The sequence below is a fragment of the Alligator mississippiensis genome, chromosome 8 (genome assembly GCF_030867095.1).
Source record: "Alligator mississippiensis isolate rAllMis1 chromosome 8, rAllMis1, whole genome shotgun sequence".
Lineage (NCBI taxonomy): Eukaryota > Metazoa > Chordata > Crocodylia > Alligatoridae > Alligator > Alligator mississippiensis.
The window spans coordinates 79,678,424-79,700,930 of record NC_081831.1 but is presented as its reverse complement, the minus strand read 5'-3'; the positions used below and the strand labels follow the sequence as shown (position 1 = coordinate 79,700,930).

General features: G+C 46.1%; 1 protein-coding gene and 1 non-coding gene across 2 annotated transcripts in view; both read left to right on the top strand.

Annotated features, from left to right (window-relative positions):
• Window positions 1-8,093, top strand: part of LOC132243214 (transmembrane 9 superfamily member 2-like) — a 39,195-nt gene extending 31,102 nt beyond the window's left edge. Inside the window, exon 17 of the mRNA XM_019492768.2 lies at window positions 7,460-8,093. Within this exon, the coding sequence (XP_019348313.2) occupies window positions 7,460-7,527 (68 nt within the window). The 3' untranslated portion in view covers window positions 7,528-8,093. The remainder of the gene's footprint in view (window positions 1-7,459) is intronic.
• A 5,942-nt stretch (window positions 8,094-14,035) lies between these two features.
• LOC102575046 (uncharacterized) overlaps window positions 14,036-22,507 on the top strand; it is a 149,435-nt gene continuing 140,963 nt past the window's right edge. The window contains exon 1 of the transcript XR_001372549.3: window positions 14,036-14,174. This is a non-coding gene — a transcript (uncharacterized LOC102575046). The remainder of the gene's footprint in view (window positions 14,175-22,507) is intronic.

Below are 22,507 nucleotides of genomic sequence, written 5' to 3'. Positions count from 1 at the left end.
CTGACAAGAAACTGGGTATTAACTGGGTAAGATACCGTTGCTAAATGCAGCCAAACCTCAAAACCTGTCCTGTGAAATCACTAGTGCAGACTGGGTATCCACTAACTGATTGCTCTAATGTTCCTGAGCCCCTGGCTCTTTGTCATGTCATCCCTCAAATTATACCATCTGGAAAATGAACCTGTTTGTTGACACGCTTTGTGCTTTGTAAATGGCCAGGGTTGCCTGCCCTATGATCTTTTATTAACTTAGTGCTGCTTTTACAAAGTTCATCTGTGACTCATGCAGTAGCAGCACTAGAGATGGGTTGAAAGGGGCACCAGAGGCCAATCACACCCTATTACTGGAGCAGAGGGAGTCCAGGATCGTGAAGGGCTCTTGAAGGGCTCTGTGAGCGCTGATCAACTGACTGCTGCTTCCGGCTGTGGGAATGCACAGGAGCCCTACAAGACTCAGCAGGCTGGGAGCCAATCTGTTAGCCTTGTGTTCAATTTTAAAGTGCAATGGGGACCAGCCACAAAGTTATTGCATGTTTTTTTGTAATAACTGTGTGGCTTATTCCCTGTCTTACCATGAACGTGTGGCTGGGTTACTGCTTAAGACGTGATCAAGAGTGGCAGTGAGAGGACTTCACCATGCTGTGCCCTGCTCTTTCCACTGTCTTTCACCTCCTGACCCCTGGTCTGTACCATGGAGGGAGGGTCTGGGGGGGCATCCCCTGCTGCTGCTGCTGGCCCCAGGAGCATGGAAGGGGTAGACTGCAAAGTGCAGCTTGGTCTGTGCATCTGCTGCTTGCAGCAGTGTGCTGCTAGGAGAATGGGGTGGGGGTGGTCCAGGGGCTGCCTGTGGGTGGGGAAGGGTGGGAGAAGGTGGTGGTGACAGCAATCCCCAGAGGAGCAGCCACAGGCACCACTGGAGTACTGGGGGCAGATGCAGGGTGCTGCACAGGGAAGGAGAACATTTACCCCCTCGTACAGGGGTCTTGCACCACACTTCTGTCTTCTCTTTCTGCCTTTGTTTCTGAGACAAGTGAACACTGTGTACATTATATTTAAAGTACTGGCATTTAGCTGGCACGTATTTTGCTATAGTGCTAGTTCCCTTCTCATTAGTTGGACTTTACCAAAGTTTTTCTGCTCCAGAAAAAGGCTGTCAATTGACTATTAGGCAGTCTTGAGTCTTGTAAAAATGGTAGGCAAGGAAGGATTTTATTTCTTCTGATTTGATGTTATTAGAAAGCAAGCACAGAACCTGGCACATGTCCAAAGACATTAGTCCAGCATGCCAGGTTATTAGTCCAGCTCCAGATGTCCCCTCCAATTTACTGGAAAAAAAATAAATCTATAGTTAAAAATGCTTTAATTACTTTTTAACTAAAGAAATATGTTAATCTGTGTCTGGGTTTTAGCATAGGTTAGTTGCTACACTGCCAATTTCAATTTCACTGACTACTAGATGGAAATTGGTGGAATTAAAAATATCCCTTTCATACATAAAGTGGTAATTGAAATTGTCGAGGCAGCTGCTGAAATGGTATTAAAAGCTTCAGATGTGCTGATCCTGGAGTCCTTGATGTGAAGGCTGGTGAGGCCCAAAAAAGCACAATAATAAAGTGTACTTCTGTTGTCTTCACATTAATTGTAATAGTATAACTCTGTTAATAGGGGTTCTGCTGCACTGTGCCGGTTAACAAAGGAAATCACTATGCAGTTGTGAACTTCTGAAACAACCGGTTTCCAAATTCACTGTTTTCTAAAGCAATTTCACAGGATCCTAGGACATAGCTGCAAGGGATATTGAGAAGTTATCCCATCTCCCTGCCCCGAGACAGGCTCAGCCACCTACACCAATCTCTTGTGCTTTTCTATGAACTAGCCATGCAGGGTATAATCAAACTCCTTAATAAACTCAAATGCTGTTTTCAGTTTTATCTTGAGAATCTGTGCTTGGCTGAATAGTAAACTATTGCACCTAGATGATTCAAGCAAAATTGAGTTCAGTTTTGTGCCTGAAGCTTTCCTTAATAGCACCAGCTTTGGCCCAATTCTTCCCATGCTTTCGAATGTGGGAAGAATTGGGCCACATTCTCATTGAATCGATGAGACTTTAATAGACACGAGGAGCTTTACTTGTGCCTGAATGTTTGCAGGAATGAACCTTGATTCGTTCTGTTAAGTTGGCAAAATAAATGTTTTGTTTTCCTGTGTTCTTAAATGTTTCTTTCTCAGTTGCTGATGTCTAATATAAATAGCATCATTAGCAGCTTATACTTGGCAATGGGTGGTATTGTGGACACCACAAAAGAGACTGTAATGCATAAATAAGTCTCGAATGCCTTTGTGAAATAATGGCTGCCTACAATCACACCGGTGAAATCTAACAATTATTGTATAAATTTGGAGCGAGTATTTTATTTTAATATACAGATTGCAAGAAATATGTGTTAAAAAGGTGTAAGTATACACCTTTAAAGTTGAATTGGGGATAGTTGTATGATTATACACATTTTATGCTTGGAGACCAGAAAAAAAAAAATTGTTGAATTTAGTCAAAGCATGTTGCTTTACAGTGACCTCTATTTTTGAACATCATTTTCACTTGTGAGTTAATGCCATTTTCAAAATTGAGTTTTGATCTTCTGAGTAGATTGTGTTCGGAATCTGAGATTCTGAAGCACCCACCACTGTGCAGTGATTGAAACCAGTATGATACAAAGAGCTTTTAAGGTACATAAGATGTATCAGCCAAGTGCAGAGTGCACTTTTCTATTTGCTTTCTTCCAGTCTGTTCGTGTTTTGAATTCTTTTTTCTTCATTAAACAATAAAGCTGGAAGAGCTGAGTAGAACAGGAGAGTCTCCTTAAAGTATTTCGGTATTCCTCTGTGCAGTAATTCTGTTTTTAATTCTGGATTTAAAAGAGCTTACCAGTAGCTTCACTTGAGTCCGTTAAATGTTGGTTTGTGGTCGTCTTTCTGTGTATAAGACCATCTCTTGGCAACAGTTTATACATCACCGCTTAGTGTATCTGACAACATAAGATTGGGGAACAAAATATCAAGACACAGTTAAAATGTCCATCTGGTTGTAATAAAACAAATGATGTGTTGGTCATTTTTTCTTCTGGGTGTAGAAAAGTTACAGTAGACATTCAGTAACATCTTCCCTACCGGCTTTATGAATTTGAAATAGCTACCCCAAAACCAGGCTTTATATCTACATCTCTGTAGAGAATGAAAGAAGATATGTAATCGGCTACAGTGAATGGATACTTCCATTTCTATGGATGAGCGGTAAGAGCTTTTTTTAGGAAAGGGAGGATCATATGCTACCAAAGGAAGCCAATGCATGTTCTTCTAAAGCCTAGTTATGTTTCTGCAGGTGTGCAGCTACTCACAGGGACAGGGCTTGGTTCTTTTTAGGTTAACAGTTGATTTTTTGGAACGAATTGGGCCACCTAGAAGCCCTGGAGGCAGAGGGAGGGGGAAGGTATGATCAGTGTCAGGGTTGGGATCGCTGCCTCCCATTGTAAAATAAAGGTATGTATCAAAGTTTATAACCCTATAGAAAAAATAGATATGGAAGAGACAGCAGGACACTAGCAGAAAATTATTCCAAAAATATTATCCTCCAATTTTAGATTAGTATTTCCTGAAAGTTGATTGAGTACCATCTCTAGTGATTCTTAGAACTTGCTGACGGTAAAAATTATTTGCGGGTTGTTCATTTCTTCTACCCGATTAAAGTCTCATTGCTCTCTGATAGCTAATGAGCCAGCGATGAACTGGCAGAGCCCTTAAAGACGTTCAGAAAATTCTGGTCTACTTTTGACCATGTTTTTTGAAAAGCTGGTGTTTTTTTTCTTTCCTAGCCAGGTCCTTGAATTGTAACGAAATGAGACTACTTTTGAACAAGTAGCCTTGCTCTTTTGGCTTTTTGTAAACATTGGCATATTCTTCAAATTGGGCATTGTGTAGAAAATTTTCTATAATTGATGCTAGGCTCGCACAGGACTCTAATTGATGGTCCTCTCTGCAGGAAAGGGCATCCTCTATAGCAAGCTTGGTTCAGATAACCATTGGAGTGATAGTAAATAAAGCAACAAAGGAGGGCAAGCGAGGCAGGATCAGAATTGAAACTGCTGCCATGCAGGCATGTATTTCAGGCCGCGGTCAAATGAAAACCAGCACCTGAAAAGGCCAATGCTGGCTCCTGAGGGGCTCCAGAAACTAGGCAGTGAGGAACAGTGGGAATGTTAATTGCTATGGCTCTGGATGCCCTGTGGCAATTAAAGGTGTCATCGCTCCCCCGTTGCTAAATATTCAGACCTCTAGGATACTCCATGGACTGGATGACATGGCCCCAGCACGCCAGATGCAGCACTTGGACTGGCTACATCCCACCCATGGGCCCTCGTACCGGAAAGGTTGAGCAATGCTGCTCTAGGGAGTTCTAAATCCTTGAGAAATTTGGGGTGGGGTGTTGAGAGAAAATTGCAATGCACGTAAAAACACTGACAGACCTCTGGCTACAGAACGGGGCCAGGATAGTGGCGGACTGCCAGTGCAGGAAATAATTTAGATTTTGCCTGGCATAAAGAACCCATAACTTTCCTGTTGAAGAACGGTATCTGGATGTCTCAAAGGGCAGGGTGACTAGTAGGTGCTGGACATCCACCTTTCAACTGCTTCGATCAGTAACAGAATTGACAAGATCTCCCCCAGAGTTGTCTGACTTGGAGCAGAGTTTTTGGGACAGATGATGCAAGTGATTTGAAAAATCCGGTTGCAGATTAAACACTTGTTTGAGAGGTGCGGGATAGGCGATTTTGTGTTTTAAATGAGGGGCTTTGAGGAAAGTGGCATGTACAGGACAGCTAGTGTGGCAAAGGGAAGGGGCTGTGCGTAGACTGTCTCCCTGTGTTAAATTCAGACATGCTTGCACTTGCATGGTCTTGCTCTGAGAACTGTGCATTGTGAATCTCATCTTCCTGGCTAAAATACTACTATTTTTTCCTTTAAATAATAAATCAGCCAGCTTTCCTGTACTAGAAATTCAAGAAACTGCATCTGTTAAACATTCAGGAGAAACATAGCACATCACAGGTTTTTAAGAGACATAAGAGAAGGCTCAAAGCACGTTACGTTATAAAAATAACTAGAAGGCAGATGCTGAGCCGCACCATAAAAGGAACAAACAACTGAGCGCGAGCGAGGCTAGGCGAGTAGCAGTGGTGATGGAGAAGTATTGGACACAGTAGGAAGGAGTGAGAGAATTGGCTATAAGCTGTAAAAGACTTAGTGATGTCGAGTCCACGAAGGAATTAAATTCCATCTTTGGCTGGTGTATGATCTTCTATCAATTGCGATAAATTTGCCATCTCCTACTGTTTCTGCGGATGATAGCTGCAAACTCGGAGGAAAAGGGTAATCTGCGGCACATAATAGTAGGCTGTCAGAAACGCCCTTAACCAGAAAGATGTGGCACGTAAGAACTAGCGTGCAGACAATAAGCAGCTTCCAAGGAAGGGTTTGTCGCTTATCACTCGTGTAATTGTGGTCAGCGAATGTATGCAAGGCAGATGTTTAATCCGGAGCCTGGCACTCCCTTCCACTGTCTGCATCTTCTGGTGGTGAAAACGAACAGAAGGATGACAGAGTTGGTACTGACTGTGCCTCGTAGAAACATAAGGAAAATTAGAGAAGTAGAAAGCTTCTAATGGAGTGGAATGGACCAGGAGGGTTGTCGTGTTGATGGGACTCTTACAGTAACACACTCAGCATGGTTTTGATGCGCTTAGCCCTAACTTGTCTTAGTTGTCTGACTTCCACATAAATCAGCGTGAAGCCTGCGGCTAAATACTGGTGAATTTGGGACATATGCTGACGTCCTCGTCGTCATCGCTTGCTGCGCTGTTACAGAACATGCAGCCTCTTTGCAGACTGCTGTGTTCTGCTCATCCTTTCATGCCTGCTATCTTTACTGCTCTCAAGCCTGTCTGAGAAGCGAGTAGAAGCACAGAGGTTTTAAACCAGCCAGCCTTTCTTCCACAGCTGCTAGCCAATGCCTAGCTGTTACCTGTTTCTGCTTGGAAGATGGAGAGACCTGCTTCATGCAGACACCAGTATTGTATTCCAAACCCACTTGCTTTCTTCCAGTGGCCCAAGCATTGGATAAATGGGAGGGGGGTTTGGGGCACACTGAATGTGACTCTTTCACCCCCCCCCCCCCCCCCGACTCTCCCCCGCTAACTTACAAGGAGCCTCATGCTGTTTCCAGTTGTCTCAAAACCAACAGCCAGTTTCTTCTTTTGTCTCCTGCTTCTTTCTCTCTACCTTCCTGCCATGCACTGTGGTCACTCCTGCCTCAGGACCTTCACTTCCAGGTTAATCTGAGTGGAGGGGAAGAACAACTGAGATGGGATCCATGTGACTGGGATTTCACTGAGGCATACAACCCTTGCGTAGAGTGTGTGCGTACGCGTGTATATGTACAGCAGGGTTAACTCTGCATAGTTGGACTGTCATTCCTACTACCCCATTGTCCCACTCTAAAAATACAGTGTTTGTATTGTGTAGTGCCTAGAAGCCCTATCCGAGATCCACTGTCGTACCTGAGGGTAGTGTTTCTCAACCCATGTGTTGCAACCCAAAAGAACATATATGAAAGGGTCGTGAACAAACTTTAAAAATGGATCAATGATCTTTTAAAAAAGTGGATTCTCCTTTAAAGGAGAAATGCATGGGAAACCGTGGGTCTGCCCTTGCAGGCTGGCAGAGGTCCAGCCTGCAAGGAGCTGCCCCACACACCCACCTCCCACCCCACAAATTGGGCAGCTGGGGCCTGAGGGTGGGGGGGGGCAGCAGGTCAGGAGTGAGGGGCACTGGGTTGGGACTGGCCATTGCTGTTTACAAATGGGTCCTGGAACAAAAAAGGCTGAGAACCACTGCCGGAGGGGTCACAGATGCTGTAAGACAGTTCCTCTCCGGAGAACATAGCCTAAATAGTAAGATGGAGTGAGAGGGTGAGAGTCGGAGGTGAATTCAGTCAGTAGCAGAGCCAGGAAAAGCTTAGCCTTGCAGTAGCACGTGACTTAACAAGCAGTGAATAATTGCAGATAGATATGGTTTGTGTGGGTAAAATGTTAGGGCATTAACTGACCATTAGTTCAGAGCACTCGTGTACGTGACTGCTAATTATGGAATGGTGTGATTGTCCCATTCATTTGTTTATCTGTACATCATAGAAGTCCTAAAAATCTTTATTGACTTTGAAGCTGATGATTTAGCAGCCCAGGATGAATGCGCATTGTTAAATTTTAAAGAGCGCACTTTTATAGATGGAGATAGAGAACTGGATTATAATAGGATCTGCTGCCCTGCTGGGAACTGCTTGTTATTAGATTTGCTCCGAGAGCATGTTGAAAGGTAAACTAACCATTTTAACTCTCTTCTTATTCCAGGGACTATTGGATTTTTTGCCTGCTTCTGGTTTGTTAGTAAGATTTACAGTGTTGTGAAAGTGGACTGAAGAATTTCAAAGTGTCTTTTGAACATATCTCCCTTGCTGTTTGATATTTTTTTACCATGTATTGAGAAAGCATACTGTGTAATTATTTTAAGATGTAAAAGCTGAGCAGCCGTCTGTATAGCATAAGATACAGGTTTTTATGGGAGGAAACAGCAGCAGTGGAAAACACACCAGTCAGATTCTTCTTGAAAATGTTCATTCTAATCGCTTTTGAAAAAATACTGTATCCAGATTTGATTTAAAACAAATAAAGGAATGACACCATGAAACCACTTCCTTCTTAAAAATAGTGCATTTATACAGTTTTGCAGCTGAGATTTCTGGTGACTGACTGACTTTTTTTTTCCCTCCCCACTTGGTTACCAGTTGTACCATTGAAGCATAGGACTGTCAATCAAATCTTATGTAAAATGTGAAATTTTTTAAATTAAACTCTGTACATAGTATTCAGCACCTTCCTGACAAGCTAGTTGAGCATCTTACAAATGTACATGCATTTAGTGTAATGTAGACTTTATTAAAAATATCAGCGCTGGTTTTTGTTCAAATAAAGTTGCACAAATCCAGCTGATCTCATATGTGTTCTTGTCAAATGGGTCCCTGATGTTTTATGTGCAGGTCTTATTTAATGAGAAGCCAGAAAAAAATGTTTCCCTTGACATGATTAAACAGTGCAACTTGTTCTCACGTGATGTTACTGGGACCAACGGTTTAACCAGAGTTAAAATGGGATGGGGTCCTCAATAACTACATACTGTCTAGGGTGGCTGACTAATTTTGCCTTCCAGTTTTATCATTGCATCTCAGACCTGGGGACCAGAACCAATCTCCAACCCCTGTGGAGCAGATTATCCCACAAATGTTTCTGTGAGATTATTACACCTTCCTTTGAAACTACTAGTCCTAACTGTTGGCGCTGGATTTATGACTCAGATACCTTGTTCTGGGTGGACCCAAACCCTCAGGCTGACCACAGACTCTCTATTCGATAATGGGCAAATTTTATTGCTTCACAGTGATAGAATATAAGAATAAAGAAGGAAGGCAAACAAAATACCCTCCCCCCCAATTCTGTATCTATCAGTCGTAAGGCTTGTCACAGAGGCAAGGTACATGTGGCCAGTACATGAACTTTACCTTATGGTTTTTTCCTCATTTCTTCAATGTCCGATGTCAGCAGCCTGGAGATTGAGGCCCAGCCCCCCCCAGTGGGGGTGGGTGAGATGGGCTGGTGGTGTGCCCCCTCTCTCCATGGTGGCCTTGGGATCCCCCCTCCCCCCCCTTGGGGACCCTTTGCATCTCTGAAATCCTGCTTTTTGTATTCTTCCTCCTCTGATAACTCTTCATTGCTGGGTACCATTGATTGGCTTCTCTGTGGTTTCTGTACTGTCCACGTTCTCTTCTGTCAGCATATTCCTTTGTTCCAATAAACCTGTCACATGCATATATCTTAATCTGGTCATTTACCTGTGTCTTAATTTGGGCATGCCCTGGACTTCAAAGAAATCCCAGGGGCTCTGCAGCTGTTCACTGACCTAGCCCATGCAGCAAGCCTATTTCATGTTGTGGATTTTCAGGGAACACTGCAAATTTCCCAGCCTGTTTGTCCCTGGGCCTTAGACACAGCGTCTGCCTTGAAGGCTGAGACCGTGAAACCTGGGCACAAACGGGCTTTTAAAAACTGTTTAACCCTTGCCATTCCCCTGGACCATTGTTCTAATGCAATATCTACTTTACCTATGAGCTCATTCCTAAAAACAAACCTCTAAATATCGTTCACTAACCATCACAAATCGCAGTCAGAGACAGGTGACTGGGTAAAATGGACCTTGGAGTGAAGCTCCTTTCTCTTTGTGCCACTTTTTATTTCGTTTACTTTCATCCTGATCCCTTGTTACTTATCAGCCACTAGGAGTGGAATGGGGTGAAGAAGAAAAAGACATGGAGGTAAGTCAGGTTGTTGGCATATTGGTGGCCTTGTAGCCCCAAGTACTTCCCTTTGTGACTTCCAGCATGATAACGAATGATGATGGTGGAGCAACTTCTGTAGGACTCTGAGCTCTCTTAGGTGGACCCCAAACAGTTTGCCAAGAAGCAAACCCAGCGAAGGCCCAGTCCCTTTGATCCACAAAATTTCATGGGTGAGTGAACAATAGAAACGCCACGTTGCCTTTCTCCCCTCGTAGAATTGGGTAGAATGAGGGTTGATGTTGGAAACATCTGCCAAAATTTCTGGGCTCAGTTCAGTTCTAGAGTTATGATATTTTAATGTTTTGTTACATTCTTATAAACTTAAATAGCATGGTTTTTCCTGAGGAATTCCCTGCATCTCCAATGCAATTTTAAAACTCAGAGTATTTCTTCAACTTATTTCCTTAACACACCATAGAAGCTGGAAAACCTGTCCCTTGGGTAAACAGCGCCCAGCTACGCCAGTAAATCTGACGGTCAGGGTCATGGCTTAGGTAGTAGATTCAGTACGGGAAGCCCATCTCCCAGACAGATGAGCTGTGGAGCATACTGGTTTGGGCAGATCTCTAGGCTGATAGCAGACATCCAGAGGCCTCCCATTTGGGACCATGGTGGCATTCTTTGCTCTCGCACCGTCGCCGTGTGTCCATAGAAAGCTGGGTGGGGCTCTCAACATGGGACGGCTGCTTTGGCCCCCAGTTTTGCTTTGTCCAAAATGACACTGGAGTTTCTCTTAATTGGAAACCTGTAGGATAGAGTCACGGGCAAGCAGCATTTGTTGCACAAATGCTAGCAGGGAACCCAATGCTTTTTACAAGGTTTTTGTCCTGATGACCCAGCTTCAGCATCCTTTAAAAAAAAAGCCAAGTTCTTTGAACCACTATATCCGCAAAGACTTGTAAAAATACACAAGAATGACCCTGGTTTTCAGTGTGCTTTTGGGTGCTCTGGCTTGTAATTTGGGATGTCGTGCATTCTTCAATTTCCACCCCGAATGCATTATGTGCCTGGAGCCTGCCTTGACCTGGGTCCAGCATCAGATCCAAAAACACTTATCTGGGCTGCTGAATATGTTCCTCATGCTCTCGCTGATGCTGTTCTATAAATGGCATTTTCTGTTATAAACTTTGCAGTTCAAGAGAGTTTAATTGGGTGGTAAAAATTCCCTAATTTACTTTTAAAAGAATTGGCTGGCATTGCTCCTGCATCGTACACGTTTGAAAAGAAATGCAAATATTACACATTGTCCTGGAATTTGGAATTAAAACTGGCATAAAATTCCAGCAGGAATCCTCCTCTCTCCCCCAGAGAGAAATTAAGTTATTACAAGAGACAGTGAGTTGTAAAATAAGTTTTACAGTATGAACTGCAAAATGTCTGCAAAAATCACAAGTTAAGGAAATCTGAGGGCCTAAAGATTAAATTGAGTTATACTCGTAGATGGTTACTACTTAAAAAGCTTCATAAAATTTTAGCATGTAGAACAGGTAGGTTGATATGAAATCTGAGATGTTCTGGATCAATTCAAGTCTCTGGACAGAGATGCAATGAAACTGGTGGAACCAAAGTCATAGGATTTTTATTCTGGTCTCTGTCGTTGTTTAAGCTCAGCATCTTTATTCTGACAACGGTTGTTCTCCCAGTGTCTGCCAGGACTACGTTATTGGTAAGAGTCTCAAGGGAGAATAGACCAGGATCTTTTCTGTTGTGCCCTCAGCTGCTAGGTCAAGAGGTGGAGATGCTGCAGTGCTGAGTCCGGCCGTGGCGGCTTGCCGCTCGCTCCCTTTCCCGCGCCGCACCCCAGATGCTCTTGCATGTGTAGCCAGAGATGGGAGGGTAGAGAGGCTTTTCTGACAGAGGAACAGGAGCAGGTTGGATGGGTTTCAGCCAGCACAGACCTGGGCTCAGATCCTTGCAGGCTTTCCTTGACTAGGACTGCGGTGCTGCCTTTTCCCTGGGGCTTGTGAGGATTTCCAGGCTCACCATGGCATGAGCTCCAGGGCACGAGGGACCGAAGCAGCTGCTGGCATCTACTGGGAAGCTTTGGCTCCCTTTCAGTGCTGCTGCTACATGGGCTTGGGGTAAGGCCAGCTGCCCTGCTTGGCACCTGCAGGAATGGGACGAGGGAGGCAGTGGGTCAAGCGGGGGAGACTCCAGCTGGGAACAGAAGGGAGGCAGCAGGGCAGGGCTGTGCCACCGGCTCCGGGACATGGGAGACGATCTGGCTGGGGCAGGGCACGGTGAGGGTTTAACACCGCGGCAGCACAGGGTCCTGCAGGGGCATGGTTAATGCAGCAGGGCAGGGTGGGTTCCTTGTACCCCTGCGGTTTGCTGTCCTGGCTACAAATTTCTGCTGTGCTTTTCCTCCCCAGCCAGGTACCTGCAGAAGAAGCTGCTTCATCGGTTCACAGCTGTGGCCAAGCCTGGGCCCTTCCCCGCTGCTCTCTGCTACGGAGCCAGCCATCCAGGGAGTGATCCTTGCCACCCAGACCAGATGAGTATGCTTTTCCATGCAGAATCTGGCACCCCTGCAGCTGCCTGCAGCTGGGGGTTTGGGTGTCCAGGTCCAGTGGCCTGTTTCCTTTAAGTGCCTGATCCTAAATCCATTACTGATTCCTGTTGAAAGCAATGGACTGTTGTTATGGCCTGTACTTCATCCCTACCTCAGAGAAGCAAAACCTTTGGGCTAGTGATGTGCTGTTTCTCACGGAGACCCTGTTCAGAAGCATAACAGCCACTGCAATAGAAACACCGATGCTGTTGTCCAGCTATGCTGCTCTTAACCCTTGGAAGATGCGGCCGTCCCTGGAATACGCCGTAGTGCACAACTGGAATACGTGGCCCTAGTGCAATGCTAGCCAAGACGGAGGGCGTGATTCCTGGGTGCACAGGGAGCAGGAGGGGGCGTCCCCTGGGCCTGAAGCACCAGGGAGACTGCATTTGGATGTGCCCTGGTGAAAAAAGAGATTAGGATGACAGAAGGCGTTCCAAAAAAAGAGTCATCACAGGATTCACAATCCTGAAAACCTGCCTGACAGCGAGAGACATAAAATGCTCGATCTATGTTGTTTCTCCTGGAGCAGGTTGAGAGAGGATTTGATCGGGGTCTACTTGGGGGAGGGATTTCTCAGAGCAGGTGGCTCATTCAGGCGGCAGAAAGCCAGGCACATTTACAGAAGAAGTGTGCATTTTTAAGTGAGGTTAATTAACCAGTGCAGTAACTTACCCAGGGACGTGATGAGTTCTTCATGTAACATCTATAAAGCCAGCTTGGTTATCACCGACTTCAGTGGGCGTCGTGTCAGGCTGCTCACAGCTTGCTGAGATGTAGCAAGCCAGAAAGCTCGGTGCTGGGCTCTCCCCTATTTCAGCCTCCAGAGTCACTGCAGGGACTGAGGTTGCAGGATGGCGTTTTATCTTTCGAATCGAGATGCCTGTTCGTTATGGGCTGCGTACGCTAATTAGCGTTGCTCACACAAAGTGGGAAGCCCTTAGACTTTCTGGGAAGTTAATAGCGCCAGGATTTGAGAGGTAACATCAGCGTCTGCAGAATTTACCCAAGCTAATTTATGTTCTGTTTGCAACCAAAGGAAAAGCGCTTAGATGTTTGACATCATAAAACAGTAAAAGCGCAGATTTATTACAGTAACAAAGAGAACAGGGCCCTCAAGTTGCTTTGTTTACCATAAAACGTCCGATTAATCAGACGTGCACATGTGTTGCCCATATTTTTTTGCTTTAGTTTCCATCGTGCGCTGCTCGTTGACAGGAATCATAATATACTGGAAGGCAGAGGAGCCATAGCAGAAATGCTCTAGGCAATATGGTGCAGGGATTATATCTTACATTCAAGGACTATTTCTCTCCTTCTTGAGCAGCCAGTAATGGAAAAGAAACATATGCAGTCAAAACTCTCCGTGAAATCATAACTTTGCCCCGGGAAAAAAACCTACAGTCAAATGATAGAAAATGATTGTAGTGTAACCCAGCTGGTAGTTCACCAGTCTGGTGGTTCAGAAACATTTGTGTCACCAGCTCATAAAGATGCCTTCCTAAAAGGAGAGCGTCGTCCTGCATTGGCTCTGTTGATGACTGCAGAGAGAAAAATACAATTAGAGGAAATTCTCCTTTTAGCCCAGGGGTTTTTTTTGGTTTCATTTTTTTTTTCACTGGAGAAGATGCGCAACCAGGAGAAGACAATCCATGCCCTACGCAGGTGAAATGAAGAGCCTGTTGCTTTTGGGTTGAAATGGGAGAAGGACAAAGGTACATAATAACGCTCAGCATCCAAGGGAAAGGCCCATGTCACGTGTAACAACAGCCAGAGATGGGCGCTGTATGGGAGAGGGCTCTACCTAGCTGTGCTGGGACTGACCCAGTTGAGTCTCGGAGATCTTTGCTGGGTCCAAACCCCCAAAGGCAACCTTTCCACTGGGAGAAAGGCAGGTTTGGAGTAGAGGGGCTAATTGGAGCTAATTAACCTCAGCTGAGGGTGGTTAGTTTGTGCAATTACTGCACCTGGTGCCTCCCCCTGTGGTGTGGGAGGTAGCAGGTATGCTGGTGGGGCTTGTCCAAAGTTTTCAAGCACTGGGCTAGCTGTAGGCATTGCTGGTAAAGCCTCTGCACCTTCCAGGGGGCTGTGGTGCTGGCCAGGAGGGAAGTTGCAGGATCTGCCTGTGAGTACCAGAAAGCTGTGCCCCCTAAGCTGGGACAAAGGGAGGGGGTTTTAATGCTGGAGCAGGACCGAATCCTCCCTTGGATGCTGCCCTGCTTTCTCTTCTCAAATACAAACCCATGTGCTACATGTCCTTTCCTCTGCTGCGTGTGCACGCCAGACCAGAGCCCAGCAAGGCTTCCCAAAGAGGGGAGATATGCTCCGGTCCAGAGAGACTGCGGTGGTGTTTGTACCATGAGGGAGAAGGAGAGAGCGTGCCTGGGACCCAGGCAGGGCTGTGGGGATGCATCTGTTATCAATTGTGAGGGGCTCAGCTAGTGCTTGGCCTTCCTTAGTAGACTGAGGTTCTCGATGCCCCAGCAAAGTGGAAGCGACTGGCATGGTGCATATGGTGTATACCCCCTCCCTGCCATTCCTGGGAGGAGAAACAGCCCTTGCTGCGTGCGCTTAGGACTGGCTGTGCTTTGCAACCTGGCTGCTGTCCCTGGGGGGGTGGACCATTATAGGGGTGCCCAAAGTTTTATCCCTGCAGGGCTATTTCAAAGGGACGGCAGGCTGCCTTTGGCCTGCGGTCTATTAGGTCCTGGTTGGAGGAGAGAGGAGGGACCGTCCGCATCCCCGACTTGTAGATCCAAACAAATGTAATGCTTGTTGGGCAGGGGAAGTCTTGTCCTGCAGCAGAGGGGAGCAGGGCAGCTTTGGGCACCTGTCTGTGTCACTAATGGGTGACAGCTGAACTGTTTTTCATCAATTAAAAAAAAGACCCTCATGGAGCTGCCCAAGTAAAACTTGGGAGAGTCCTTCTATGTTTCGGAGATGCTGGATGTGCCGTAGAGCCTGTTGCTACCTGTTGGACTCCTTTGCTTTCCCTCTTCCCTCCGTTGCAAACCCCATGGCCTGTCTTTTGGGGGAAGTTGTCCCGTGTCTACATTTGCAGTCCTGGCTATGGACTGCACTGCTGCCGTTGGGAAGGCAGGCACTGGAGGTACGTAGGACCCGGCTGCGTGCAGTAGCGATGCCTGGGGAGCGGCGTGGTCCAGGGAAAAGTCCATTCGGTTAGTATCTAATGCCCTGAACTTCAGAAGGCCAGGACAGAGATGCATCCCACCAGACGGTGGGCAGCATTGTTGCAGCTCCGGCAAAGCTGTCTCTGCACAAAGGCGGGGAGAGGATGCTGTGGCTCGGCAGAAAGCAGCTGTATAAACTGCCGTGCAAATGAGACGGCGCTCTGTACTGCACATGCCCTTAATGACAGCATCCTCATTAACATATTGCCATGCGGGATAACTTCCAGCACTCAACATCATTAAGAACTTTAAACGACCGTGCCGGCATGTTGCGTCTAATTCTCTTTGCCCTCTGATTAGAAATGTCCAAGCTTCAGAACTGCTAACGCCAGATAGAAAATAGCAAGCGGGTCGTTACCTAATTAGAATCTACTTCACAATCTTGCCATGGGGCTTGTTGAGCTGGCCTTTTTATTTCCCCCTACTTTGTGCTCTGAATGACTCTGAAGTTTCCCTCTGCTCTCCCCCTTAATGAGTTGTGCTGTGGTGAACTAAATGAGATGCTGTGCTCCTGGAGACGTCGCATTTGAAAGGTTTTAATGGCCACAGTAAGAATGAAAAACCTATTAGCATGTTTTCTATTAATTATTTAATTGTTGTTTTGTTACTTGCATGAAATGGGAGAGCGCAACCGCAGCATAACAGACTTGCAAGCGCTAAATAACTTCCCTTTACAACCATGGGGACCTAATGGCTATAAAATCTTTACTGTTTGCAGTACTAGCCTCTGAAGCTCGAAACAAAGTTCCTTCCTCTTGCACCTATTCCTTTGCCAAAGGCTTAGCTTTTATTAATGGAGCAGAAACGTACACAGTTGGAGGAAGCCTGAGCGTACCAAGCCGGCCTTAATGGATTTCCCACAGAATGAATGGCTTCTGTAACAGGGTTTTTTTCCCCCCTCTGGGGTTGGGGACTGATTTTTCAGTCCTTGCTTGGGAGATAGTCCCAATAGCAGTGGGAGTGTGGAGGTCCTCCACACTTTATTGGCACATGTCAAAACTCTAGCAGGCTTTTAATCTGCTCAGATCACATTAGTCCAAAAGAGAAGGGTAGAAAGCAAACACACCTCAAAATACCCCCTCTGCCCCATAAACAAGCCCATTCTACACACCAAGAGAGAATCATACAGGATAGAAATAGGCAAAAACTGATTACTTCGGGGTAAGAAAACTCAAGTCAGACTGTTGCTGGACTTGACTTCTAATTCACCAGTCTACGCCCCACCTGAAGGAAAGGCGGTAGCGGGTTTGGGCTAGGGAATTTGGTTGTCCTTGCCTCCCTGGTGCAGGTGCCACCACATTGGAGATGTGCAGGATGTGTTCTTGGAGCGGGGCTCCTGGGTGGACACCCTGCCGGGGGCACGAGGACAAGGCTTCTCTTCTGGACCCAGGCCCGGTGTAGGCAGGTGACAGGCACCCTGCTGCAAAGGAGGCTTTTGGGGGCCTGTGCAGAAGCAGAGTTTCAGGTCTCTGGGGACTTGGGTTTCAAAACCCAAGGTGCTCAGGATAGGGTTGCACCGGCCTCAAAGCTCGGAGGTGCTTGGGATGGGATGGGGTTGCATTGCCCACCAAGCTCGGAGGTGCTTGGGATGGGATGGGGTTGCATTGCCCACCAAGCTCGGAGGTGCTTGGGATGGGATGGGGTTGCATTGCCCACCAAGCTCGGAGGTGCTTGGGATGGGATGGGGTTGCATTGCCCACCAAGCTCGGAGGTGCTTGGGATGGGATGGGGTTGCATTGCCCACCAAGCTCGGAGGTGCTTGGGATGGGATGGGGTTGCATTGCCCACCAAGCTCGGAGGTGCTTGGGATGGGATGGGGTTGCATTGCCCACCAAGCTCGGAAGTGCTTGGGATGGGATGGGGTTGCATTGCCCACCAAGCTCGAAGGTGCTCGGGATGGGATGGGGTTGCATTGCCCACCAAGTTCGGAGGTGCTTGGGATGGCATGGGATGGGGTTGCACCGGGCACCAAGCTTGGAGGTGCTCGGGATGGGATGGGATGGGGTTGCACTGCCCACCTTGGGAGACAACCTCCAAACTCCAAACAGAAGAGTGCCCAGGGGCTGGGAGCAGCCGAGGAACGGGTCCTCATCTGCCCAGAGGGCTGGGGCCTGGCTGCTTGCGGACGCACCTTCCTGGTAGCACAGGGATGCTTTTGCCCCTCAGACTACGCCCACCTCCCAGGCACAGGGACCCCCTTGTTCAAAGCCCGGTCTTGCTGCTGATCCGTGCAGTCCTCCCTTGCTTTCAGCAACAGTCCTCCCCTGCTTTTAAAGTGCATCTCCCCTGCAGAGTGAGTTTGGGGTGTAATGCATGCAGTTGTGCCCAAGCAAGTCCTGTCCTCTTTGCTCAAAGGGATGGGTGCTTTCACTGGGCTGCTGCGAGGGCTGACTGCCTAAAATCCAACCGAGCACAGCCTAATCGCATCCAGGTCTGCTGAAGGTGGGCTTGTGCTCCTGGAAGCCATGCATTTTTCGACACAAAGTTGTTTGCGAGTCTTTAATTTTTCATTAAATGGTTTTCTTCTCTCTCCCTCACAGCTAGAGCTCTCTTTTTATTCCAATGTGGTTTATTTTCAATAATTAAGAAGGATAATAAGACAATTACTGGAGTGGCAGAGTACATTGCTTATAGCATCACTATTCTTTGTTTTAAGGTTTTCCCCAGTGTCGGAGTACTGTAGTGTCTCTCATTTAGCAAATATAATATGGAGCCTTTTTGAAAAGGAGCTTCAGCCTAGTGGGAAAACACAAAAAATATTTAAATATAAATAATTTACCTTAAACTTCATTTCCTGTATTCTTCGTGCCCTGGTACCTCGCTGGTTATCAAAGCAGTGTGCAAAACCAGTAAGCCCCACTGTTGTTAATGGTTTGTGAGAGAAGCTTTTCCAACTGGGAGTTTCCCATTACATGGCTGGTTCCATGTTTTGGATTTTGTATGACACATATTTTTAACTAATAGTCTGTTTTCTGTAAACCTTCCAGAGATTACGGAGGATGAATCAACTCCTAACATCTCTTGATCATATTTTATGGCTTCTGTGACTTATAGGTGTAATCTTGTCTCCCTTGCATACTTGATATATAAGAGGAATTCCCTATGGTGGTTAATCTCAATTCTATACCTTCACCCCCTTGCAAAAAAATTAAAATATCTTTAAAGCAGGGTTGGTAAAAAGGTAACTCTTACAGCCAATCTTCAGCTCCAATTGCTCCTGCTGGGGAAGTCATAATGATGAATTTGTGACATAATTTCTACGGCAACATGCTGTGATTTCATAAACGTGGGATGATGATTATAGTGCAGGATCAAGGTGAAGCTGGATTGTGATGGAAAAAAGCCCCTATTCAAATGCAAATTTTTCAATAATAGCAGAGGGGATACCAGAAATTACTGGCAATTTATTTTATTTGGGATTAAGCTCCTCATTCAGTTTTCTCCAGTCGGGAAAATAACTCTTTTAAAGCAGAGCAGCAAAGAAATGGTGGGGGAGGGGAAGAGGAAGTGAAGAAACCCCCTCTCTTGTCTCGAGAGAATAAAATTGATTAGTTTATTAATTAATTGGTTAGAGTAATGGATGACAATGCTTTGTACTTCTACAGCTACTCTTATCCGAGAGTCTTAGTCCTTCAAAAATCTTAAATCAATTAAGTCTCCAGCACCCTGTGGGGTGAATCCAGCCCCATTTCCCAGGTGGGGGAAGAGGTGGGAAGAAGGCCTGGGGGTTAAGTGATATGCCCAAGGACAGACGGCGTCGGTGTCCCATCCCTACCATGGATCAAAATGGGACAGAATAAAAGAAACCTCATTGTCTTTAGGCCTCTTTGGTTTGCGAGCCAGCTGCTGATTTGGTTGCTCCTTAGACATTCGCAGTGGAATTAGGAGTGGGGATTTTTGTTGCTGTTCCAAATAGCTCGGATTTTAAAGTGTTTAGCCCAGGATTCAACTAATTGCTCCTGCTCACCGCCGTTCCCAAACCATTTCGCTTGCATCTGTTAACCCTGCGAGGGATACGTGTGAACCAGTTGCCAGATGGTCTTTTGGATTCGAGTGGCCATTAGCCAAGCGGCTGCCAGTTGGCTGGTTGCAGAGAGATCGTTAAGAAGTCGCGCTATGCGCTCGTTCCGCTTGGCCACTTCTCGTGGTCTTCCTGCCATCAGACCCCAACCTCGGCAAAACCAAGCCTCCCACAACGGGCTTCGTTTATCGGTCTCGTTCGGATGCCCGACGCATGCATTGACAGGGATGGATGTCGTGAGAGCTTGGGTGAAAATTAGCATTTTTCTCTCCCCCTCATATTTATGACTTACTCCACGCTGTGCCTAATTATTGCTCATCTTTTGTTTTTTTGTATGTAGAAAGAAAGCATTAGTTTGATGCCGTTGCCTTTCAAAAGCAGGTTTACCTTCACTTCCAGTAGTGCGGAGTGATTCTTCATTTATTGCTTGAGACGTAAGCCAACTGGCATTCATCACGCCTCCCAAAATAGAAGAAATCCCTCCTTGTCGCTCTCCTTACAACTGCATCATGAAAGTTATAGCTTTTGGTTAATGCTGGAATTTGCATTTAGCTCATAAGAGTCTACGTAGGCTGGATTAAAACAGGTGCCCGTGTCTGGGGGAAAAAAACCCTGGTGCATGCCAGGGGAGCTGGAATGGGATTTTTGCTGCTGTAGGTGCGGTAGCTCATGTGCCACTGATCAGTATGTGTCCCTTCCTGCCCTGCTCCTCTATGATGATTGTTTTTCCTTTGTAATTATAATAGTTATTAATTTTCACGTTATAACAATAAAACCCAGCAAAAACAACACAATATAAACTATTAAGTAACGTACAATCTCTATGATGATGAAAAGTGCTCGTGGATCTCTCCCAGGGATCTATTTTCTAGCCGTGTTGGTCTGAGACAAAAAGGAATACAAACTGTAAAACCCTTGGTTCAGAGGTGATCCTTTTTCTTAGGCCAACTAGAAAATAGCAACAACAACACCAAATCTTTCTTTGCAAGCTTTCGGGTGCACGCACCTTTCTTCAGGCTGAGGGGAAATTAAAGATGGTAAAAGTCCCATTAAATAGAAAATAAACTTCATTTTGCACAGAGGATGCCGAAGGTGGGATGCATGTTCCTTTGAGTCCACGAGAGTCCCTTTGATGTGCAGATGAGGCAGTTTTGTCCTACACTTGACTGCTGGGATGCTAGGCCAGGGAGATGAGGTTTCACCGTGACAAGTATCACCTAGGATGGGACCATTTCAGCTGAAGGGAGCAAGGGTGCTTTTACTTGCACCAATGCAACAGCAGCTTGTTGGCCAATTAGTATTTGCTTTCTGAAGGTCAGCGGCCACTTTATTTGTGTGTCTCTTCTAAGGGCAGCAGGTGTAGGCAGGACATGGCAAAGACCCTAACTCCCTGGGTGAGAGCTGAAGTGGGCTAGTATTTAGTACTGACAAGGCTTTGTGTCAACAGCGTTCCCATCCAAAGCAGCGCGCTGGGAGGAAATGCACCTCGCTAAATAGTCTTTGGCAGGGGCAGAGGGGAAAGGCTAACTGGAAATGTAAATGATCTCAATGCAAGACGCATGTCTGTATTTAGTACAGATAGTCACCTGGAACCACCGGAAGGAAAATGGCTGATATTTAATAGATGGTGATGCCATTGCATCCCTTCTGGGGTTGATGTTTGCACCACTAGCCGACAAGGACCTTGCGTCAGTCACATTTGCAAGCACAAAGGAATTGCTGGATTGTGCGTTGCTAATGCATCTACCAACAGGCCCTTCAACTGAGGCCTGATCAAAAGCACCTTGTCGTCAGTGGGAAGACGCTACTAAATTCAGTGGGTTTGGAGTTGGGCCTTTACTGGGAGACAAATGCATAAGATTTCTTGCACCTATGTAACAGGGAAGGAGAAAGTCTCAAGAGGTATCCAAAAAATGGTGCTGAATCACATAGGAAAAGAGACCCTTACACACCGTGACTTTTAATCCTATTTGAAGAAGCCTGTGTATGTGAAACAATCTCTGTTTTAACTGGTTTGGTCAGTGATTCTCACTAGGGTGCCTCAGCACAAAGGTACCCCGGAGGCCACACAATGTTAGGACTGTTCGGTTTGCAAACGTGATTCACAAGTGAAACCCAGACGTTTCACGTAGGAGTCCATCGTGTTAAACACGGTCTGCCCTGCTGTGGCCTTTCTGAGGTCTTTGCAACACAAGATTTGCTCTAATATTTTTCCCTCCATCAAAATGAGGATAGTCCTAGTGGGAGGGTGTTAGAAATAGCTCTTCAGTTGTTTGGAAAAAAACATTTGGTATTGAAAATGTGCTCTCTTGTTTTAGCTCTGAATGCTGGAGGAGGAAGCTGGAGTGACCTTTGAGGTTGGGCAGCCCAGTGGCAAACGTATTTTAATCATGTGAAAACATATTCAGGTGGAACATCTTTTGCTAATATAAGAGGTGATTGACAGAGGTCTTTTGGTACATTTATCTCGTACCTCTGAGCTAGAAGGAACCCAAAACTTCCGACGTTTCACTTGCAGATCTAAGGCCAACATCTCTAAATCGCTGTGCTGTGAGGCAGTGCGGCGATGGGAAGCTGGTGCCTTTTCTGTCTGAAATGCCATGAAAAACTTTGGCAGGGAGAATAACTGCCCAGACTTTCCAGGACACTAAACTTCCCACCTCTGCACTTCTGAGCTGCTCAGCTCTTCCCCTGGGTTAAACCCCCCCCCCCCCCCAAATAAACCCCTTGCTGCCTGCAGAACTTGCATTTTCACTGGAGGTTTCTTGTTCTCTGCCCTGGTATAATGTGACCTGGCTTAGTTTATCAAGTCCATGAGCTGGTACCTCAAATGGTTATGGCCTACCAGGGCTAATACATCCTTTTACTGCCCAGTTTAAGAGGGGAATTTGGGATTAAATTCACTTAATTGGTAACTTCGTGCTGACAATAACTTCTGGCTGTCTTAAATCCACTGATTATCAATCCTCTACCAACCCCAGTGCTGGCTGGGAGGCAGCAGAGGGAAATATTTTTCAGCAATTTTTTAAAAATAAGCTGAACTCCACAGACTGGTAATTCCTGGCGCTAGGAAAGGGCTCTTCCCTCGCTCATACAGGAGGTGTTTTTTTGGAAATAACACATTGAGATGAAGTATTCTAGACCTCAGCCATAGACCGGGACTGGTGGTGTCATAAATTTAGAGAGACGGGGCCTAATTTTTTTTCCCCATCCACTTTATACTGCATTAGCACTACACATGGTTCA